The sequence below is a fragment of the Morus notabilis genome, unplaced genomic scaffold, assembly GCF_000414095.1.
Source record: "Morus notabilis unplaced genomic scaffold, ASM41409v2 Scaffold413, whole genome shotgun sequence".
Lineage (NCBI taxonomy): Eukaryota > Viridiplantae > Streptophyta > Magnoliopsida > Rosales > Moraceae > Morus > Morus notabilis.
In genome coordinates, this window is record NW_010363912.1 from 529412 (window position 1) to 537570 (window position 8159).

An 8159-nucleotide genomic window follows, 5' to 3' on the forward strand; every position below is an offset into this window, starting at 1 on the left:
CTTCTCCAATGGCGGTCGCTGGTGTTTTCTCCATTACAGATGATGAGCTCCGATACCATATAAGGTGTCGAGAGAGAAAGAAGAAAGAGAAAAATAGAAGTTTGTGGAAGAATTCTCGGCCCTTTCCTTTCGATTCGAGTTTAATGCTCTGTTTGGTAGGAAGGAAATAAAATAGGATATAAAGAAAATATGAAAGTGATAGAAAATAGTAATGATGGAAAAAAAAATTAATTTTTTTTTATGTTGTTTGGTATGAGAAGATAGAAAGAAAATGAGTTTACCTTTCACTTATTTGGTATTGGAAGTTAAATTGAGAGGAAAGAAAAAATATTACTCGTAAATTACTTTTATACCCTTAAATTTTTTACTTGGATGTTGATAGAGAAAATTGTAGTTTAGTAACTTTGCTCACTTTAATGAGTTATCCTCATTTTCTGCCCACTTGTGGAAAGAAAAAAAATGATGGGGCCCATATGTATTATTTTTCACTCTATTTTCTCTTCCTTTCTCTTTTCTCTCATACCAAACAGCCTACATTTGTATTTTTCCTCCCAAAATCTCTCCACCTTCTTCCTTCCTTCTACTTTTCTTTCCTACCAAACATACTCTAAATTTTGAGTTTTGCTAGTTCTTAGAAACAGTCACATATAATTTTTTTATTACAGTAAAAAATTCTCACATAAAATCACATATTAACTCAAATTAAAAACTCGAATCATCAAACTAAACGGACCATTCAATTATTCATTGACTCAATTAATTAAGGTATTTTTATTTTATCAATTTAAATTTTATTATAATAAAAAATTTTAAAAATAATTATATTTAATTTTTTTTATAATAAATTTTTTTTACATAAAATTACATTTAAATTTAAATTAAAAACTCAAAAAAGAGAAACTCTGTACATTTATACTGTTATCTAATTACAAAGGGAACTAATAGTATAATGCCAGCCGTACAGGTCTAGCTAAAGCTAATTTCCTAATAACAAATTTAGAGTTCGTTTAATTTTTTAATTTTAATTTTTAATTTAAATTAAGATGTGATTTTATGTGAGAATTTTTTATTATAATAAAAAATTAAATGTGACTGTTTTTAAAATTTTTTTACTATAATAAAATTTAAATTTTAAATTTAAATCGGTGAAATGAATTGGATAACTTATCATATTCTCTAACACTAGGAATGCATCTCACTTCTCCTTGCCCTTCGATCAAAACCAACGGTACGGTATGGTTGTACTCCTACTCCCCCCCTATTTTTTTTTTCCCTTTCTGCTCGTTATCGATATTTGGTTGTAGATTTTTTTTGCAATTTTTCTTTAATCCTGAGGGGGTTTTTGGATGGGTTTTTGTTGTCCCGAGTAAAGAAAACGACACGGTGATGTCATTTTCCTTTTTAAAAGCGTTTTATCCGTTATTTATCCTGAGGCTCATATTCTAGATTAATTAGACTTGCGAAGTCGCTTATCAGCAAACAACATCCCGCTTCGTCCTTTTCAAAAACCACCGTCGTCCAAAGCAAGAACGATGAGTATTGCATTATCATTTAAACAAAATGCCTCTGGTATCTTAAATTGTTGTCGATTATAACTAATCCTTGATACTTTTAATTTTTTAGGAACTTACCGTCGCTTATACTGTACATCATGAATCGCAATCTTTATAAACTTCACGTCGTGTCGTTTAGAACAAAAACGACATGTACTTTGTGTTTTTAACCCAAAACAATGGAAAACATGTATCGGGCAAACTGCCTCCTCGTCCCCGGTTTTCGAATTGTTTCTTTTTCTTTCACAAATTTCAATTAATTTCTTTTCATTTAACATGTTCATAACAGACATTAGGCTGCAAGTTTGGCGAATAAAAGTAAAAGAAAAAAAAAGCTCTTGAGAATTCAATTTCAATCAAGGGAAAGATAAACGTATCTATGACAAATGGAAATGGCCTCAGCAAATAGAAAGACGGACATATTTGCAAAACAGAACCATCTGGGAACAATGATTACCGAAAATTACAATTATTTTGGCAGAGAGCTGCGTAACAGGAGCTGGAGAACAATAGTTTAGTACCTTGTGTAAACTATATAAACACGTGATATATGGAATTGTTTATGTTTGTAACGATTAAACGAATCAGCTTGTGTCCTCAAATAAAAGGAGGAAAAGAACGGTTTACACCAAATCAAGTAAACGCCAGAAATTTGTTGTCAAACAAGGTATCTGTGAACAATCAAGCTCCTTTTAGATGTAGTTACTGAAGCCATTGATTGAAACGGATTCCAGTTCTAGACGAGAGGAGAGAAAACTGTCTGTTGACCGCGGGAACAATCACTTGTTACTAATGTTTCCCATCATAGAACTGAGCATTTTTCGAGGACTTGAAAGTTTCCAAAAATTGTTTAGCCTTCTCTACTTCTTGCTTCTTCCTCAACTTATCCCATTTGTGTTCGGTTGCCAATATTTCGATTATGCGCGGCAATGCTCGGGATGCTGCATCTGTGTCAAGAAAAGCGAGTCGAGATCTTCTAGCAATAAAATCAACAGCAGATTCACAGTACTCATTTCGAGCACAGTAAGCTACCTCAGCCTCTAAAAAGGGGTAGCCATGGGCAAGTCGCTTCCCCAGATTTTCATTCTGAAAACAGAAAAGATAGACAAATTAATATTCAATCACTAAAGAAAAACATGAATAGCCAAAGAAACCCTTGCAAACACAGTGCCAATTTTTAATCTTGCACAACGTCCATGAATAGCCAAAGAAAATCTTGCACAATCCATGCATATTAGAATCAATTACCGAGTGTTCACAAACTACTAGAATCACAACGTCCAACTATAGATTTCTCTTAAAGTGCCTCAGATACTCCACATACCAAATCGGTCTTTTAACTCTCATGATTTGACGCAATTTCATGCGAACAGCATGTTTTCTTTACAAATATTTCACACTTGAGCATTTTGAATTTCAAGCGAAAGCATTGCTGAATGAAGGCCCCATTAGCCGAGTACATGGACAGGCAAATTAGATTGACCAGCAAACTTTTGGCATTTCATGTATGCGCATTTAACATGTGCTCAACAAACAGAACACATCATCTCCAACAAAATGACGGAATAATCTCCAATTTTCATGATGATTTAAAAATTAAAGTCTCCTCATTACATTATTGACTTGTGCACACGCATGAGTATGGGGTTGGGTTCCGTACTTCTTAACAAAATATATGGTTCATTAGCAGATCTTGGTTCCACTCCATCCCATCCCCATCTGTACTCGTGTATTACATTACTAAACCAAAAACAGAAGGCAAGATTCCACTCCATCTGACGCTCGAATATTCACCATCAATGAGGTTAACAACAATTTTAGCTGGTTGATAAATGAGTTGTTTGGGAAAAGTTTTAACATAAAACATTTTAAAATCAAACCTAATTTAAGAACGTTGAATGTGGAAAGCATGCAAGGCCCAAGACTATAAAACCTTAGTAAGAGAAATACGTTACTTAAAATAATCTTGTTTCCATGCAAGTAAGAGGTAATAAAAGTTCACAGAAATACTATATAACAATAAACTACTGTAATTTGGAGCAAGAAAAACCAACCTGAGCTATACTCGCAACTTTTTCGGCCATAGTACCATACGCATGAGACAAATGCTTTGCTGCAGCGGTGTCCATAACCCCAGGAACAACTTTACCACGATGACTCTTCTTCATGCGTATATATTGTTGAGCCAGAACTGTGAAAGATGCAGGGTCCCATCCCTCTCCACCAACAATACGCAGCTTTTGAGTCAAACACTCATTTGTGGGGTTCAGTTTTCCAGATTTTATGGCTGCATCAACAGCATCTTCTGCCATGCTGAAAAAAAGGTTCAAGTAAGTACAAGTAACTGCGTGGTACAAGCCAAAAAAAAAGTCCCAAATAGTTGTATGGACATAACAAACAGGAAGAAAGAGAATTGAAAAAAAGAGTATAGGCTGATAGCATCACCAATCACACAGAAACACAACCTTTCACCGATCGTGATGCAGAAAACTTCCCTAAAATTCATGATACTTAGAAATGAAGCTCACTAGGGGGCCAAAAAAAAAAAAGGTGCTATAATAAAACCACGTGAAATAGACTATAGACTAAGACTTTAAATGTTAGATAAACTCATAATTGGAAAAGCCTGAAAGTGAAAATACCTAGTCACTATTGCTGGTAAATGGAAATCCTCAACAACTTTTATACTGTAAAATCAGCTCAACCAAATAAATGTTACCTGCGGTAAGTTGTCCACTTTCCACCAGTGATTGTAACTAAACCAGGATAATCTTCACATACAACATGATCCCTGGAGATGCTCTCAGTGTTTTTTGTTGATGGATCCATTGCCAATGGGCGAATACCACTCCAAGCAGAAAGAACATCAGCACGCCGTACCTAAATTTTCTGGCATTACCTTAGTCCCACATGTAAACTGGATGAGGAAAGGAAAAGGAAACACCTAGCCTGAGTCCCTAATACTAAATGCTATGCTTGTGAACTTAAAGATCAAATAAGAAGAAACTTGTGACATTATACTTTTTTCTTTTCCTTTTCTTTCCATTGGTGAACCACATAGAAAGAATTATGCTTTAAGCTGTTAAAGAAAATAACAAATCCTCAGCCATAATGCTGGTTCTCTCTGTGATTTTTCTAACAATCAACTCTACCACATTTTTGTCTTTCTTTAAAGATTTTCAACAATCTAAGAAGCTATATCTCAAAACAACTAGTATACAGCTTACGAGACTCTCCTCAGAGATTGTCTAAGAAAAGATGCAACACAATAGAAAATACAGAGAACTTTGGATCACATACCTTAACATTGAGGTAGTCGCAAATGGCATCAAGTATAAACTGAATCTCATCCTCATGTGGTTCAGGAAGTAGAGTGATAGTAGTATTGGAATCTGTGGTGCCAGCAACAGTTCGGCCCAACCATGGCAGCATAAAAACAACACGACCATCCTTGGTTTTTGGGACAATTAAACCCATTCCCTCAGGTGAATAATAATCAGGGAGAACAATATGTACGCCGCTACTTGGACAGATAATAGGTCGTGCCTCTTTGTCAGCCAATTTTCTTACGGAGTCACAAAATGGTCCAGCAGCATTAACAACAACTTTTGCATACGTATCGAACTCTTTTCCTGGTTTAATTAACACAAAGGACTTTTAACAAGAAGAACAAAAATAGTAAAACCAGAAAATAAGCATTTCAAAAACCCCAACTACATGAAACTTATTTTCATTGCTAACAGTAGCAAGCGCTATGGAGGTTACTCTTGGTGAAACCTAAGATTTAGTTCTCTTGAAATAAAAACCTAAAGACATGTGATGTTTGGAAAACCCGGTACATCAAACTATGGTATTTAACAACAAGCACAATCAGTAATATAACTAATCTTATTTCAGTTTTCAACATCAACCTATATTATTTTTTTCTACAAGAACAGTTCAAATTTCTTAACTAAGATTAGAAAGAATTGCCTAAAGAAAATGGCACATCATCCATGACATTAATTTATTTAAACTGAGTGGTACCTGTGAAATTGTCTCTGATTCTTGCACCAATTATCCGGTCGCTACCCTCATCCTTCAAAAATGACACTACTTCTGCATGGTTAAGCACAGCAGCACCAGCTAATGCAGCTGTACAAGCCAAACCAACATTAAGCCGAGAATCATTCATTTGTCCATCATAATATACCACTGTGCCTTTCAAGCTTCTATCCTTGCCCTTCCTTGCAAGAGTGGGGAAGAGCTCAACGGACTCTTGTGCAGAATAATATCTCGACAAATGTAACAGGCGCGCCCCGGCAACTAAATCATACATTTTCAAGCCCATCCAGTAGTACACTACCTCAAACCAGTCAAAACATGGTGTCATGCAAGGCAAAGCATGGCAGAGGTGTGGTGCATTCTCAATAACCTGCTTACGCTCCTCCAGAGCATGAAACACCAGTTTCAACTGCCCGTAGTCCAAATTAAACACGGCTTTCTCCAAGTACCGAACTCCTGAACAAAATCATGTCATTTTCTAGTCCATAAGCACCAAAATTTTAAAAAAAAATTAAAAAAAAATAAAAATTCTAAATGACCATATTATCAGGGGAAAAAAATTCTTAAATGACCGAATAAGAAAAAGGTTATTCACAAACTTGTTTGGTGACATTTCGTTTTTAACTTTAGTTTTCAGAAGTAAATTAGAAGGTGGAAATCTCTTAAGCTGATGATCAAAGAATTTCCACAATTTCTTTTTCACGTTGTATGTCTTTCATTTTGTTTTGGTCTATATCGTTTTATGAATTGTTGACCCTATAGGTTTAACGATAAGCGGATATAGCCACCATGGTATTCTTCCAGTTTCCAACGCGTGATTATGTCAAGGTTCGTCCAAATTTCTATATAATTATCCATACTACAAATGAACAGATGAAAAACATAGACGTTTTTGAACAAGTCTGCGAATCAACAAACAAAAATCCACTCAATTCCCTCAAAAAACGATCAACGACTCTCGAACTGATCAACAGAAAACCATACGCCAAGGCAGATTTCGAAATAGAGACAACGTACCTCCATGAATTAGCTTCGTAGAGCGCGACGACGTTCCGGAGGAGAAATCATCGCGCTCGACGAGGCCGACGCGTAGGCCTCTAGTGACGGCGTCGATGGCGACTCCGCTTCCGGTCGCACCGCCACCGATAACGAGAATGTCGAGCGGGTTGGCGGAGCTAGCGCCGATCAGAGCCGACTCCTGGACCGACCTAGGCGGAACGACGGCGTTCGGATCGGCGATCTTCTTCCGGACGGTGGAGAGGGCTGGGACGCCGCCGCTGTCGCTGACGGAGAACGACGGCTGGTTGAGGAGGAGCGCGCCGCCGGACGCCGCGGCAATCGCGGCGGCAGCACCGAGCCGGCGCAGGCGAATGGCGGTGGTCATAATGAGATATAGACAGAAAGAGAGAGAGAGGGGGAAGAAATTGAGTTATGGATTGTTGGAAACGGTTTTGCGTTGGGAATCGGACACGGGGATTTGGATGCACTGTTACGACGGTGTGCAGGAAGACAGAGGTCCCACTTTGCTATTCTTACATATTTTCTATTTTTCTTTTTCTGTTTTTCTATTTTTGGTTTGGATGGGATCGGATCATCGGAAAAGTCGGGCTTCTCGTTGTACCTGAATTACCAAATTAACCCCCGTGTTTTTTTTAAAGGAAAAAGGATTACTTTTTGTTAATTTAAAAAGAAATAGAAATTTCTTTGACAGGATTTTAAAAAAATAAACTATCGGTAATTTTTTATTTTTTAATCATCATATGTTTATATTAGAGAATATATGAAAATAATTAGCCCTACCTATGGTAGACTGTCTTACTAAAGAGCATAAGAAAAAAAAAAATAATTAGTTATGTTTTTATGCCCGGTTTAACGCAATTAGAAGAGTTTATGAAGACATGTGTCGTAACTCTTCTAAAAAAATAAGAAAGCTGACTCCAACTAAAACAACTTTACCATCATGCCACACACATTCAATTTAATTTGGAACTTCAAACATTTTTTTGTGGAGGTATAAAGTCCCAATGTGTCAAATGCTCAATTGTTATTTTTGGTACGATTTTGATCGTTGACGACCAATTTGTGATTACATTCCGATTATGGGGGTAGTTAAATCCTTTGTTTTTATATTGTGATCTACGTTGCCATCATGCAGAATTTGAATTGAAAATGAAGAATCATTTGTTTCCTCTTTCATTCTCATTTGGTTTCACAAGTAAATTGCTTCCCAAATCTTACTCGAATCGCATGTTTTATGTTATGTGTTTTATGCACTGCTTTATATATCTTTCAAAAGGTTTAGAAGATAATTTAAAGTAGACGTAAATAGACTTATTTTACAACTCAAATTTTATTGTTATAATATTTTCTTTTATAAAAATTTAAATTTAATTTTTTTATTATAATATTTTTTTTTTACATACACAATTAAAGTTATAACTCAAGTAATGACTTGAATTGTAAAATGAACATACCCGTATTTTTCTTTAATGTTAAAATATTGCCTTTATGTTTATTTTTTATTCATATGGCTGAAGATGGCATTGTTAGTTTCTTGGCTGT

General features: G+C 35.7%; 1 protein-coding gene across 1 annotated transcript; it reads right to left on the reverse strand.

Annotated features, from left to right (window-relative positions):
- Positions 1-1878: 1878 nt before the first annotated feature.
- Positions 1879-7158, reverse strand: LOC21400082 (glycerol-3-phosphate dehydrogenase SDP6, mitochondrial). Its single transcript, XM_010105249.2, has 6 exons — positions 6615-7158; positions 5580-6053; positions 4854-5185; positions 4273-4433; positions 3608-3866; positions 1879-2639 (listed from the first exon to the last, which is right to left on the reverse strand). Exons 1-6 carry the CDS (start codon positions 6979-6981, stop codon positions 2343-2345), a joined length of 1890 nt encoding a protein of 629 aa, XP_010103551.1. The 5' UTR covers positions 6982-7158; the 3' UTR covers positions 1879-2342.
- Between the last annotated feature and the right edge of the window lie 1001 nt (positions 7159-8159).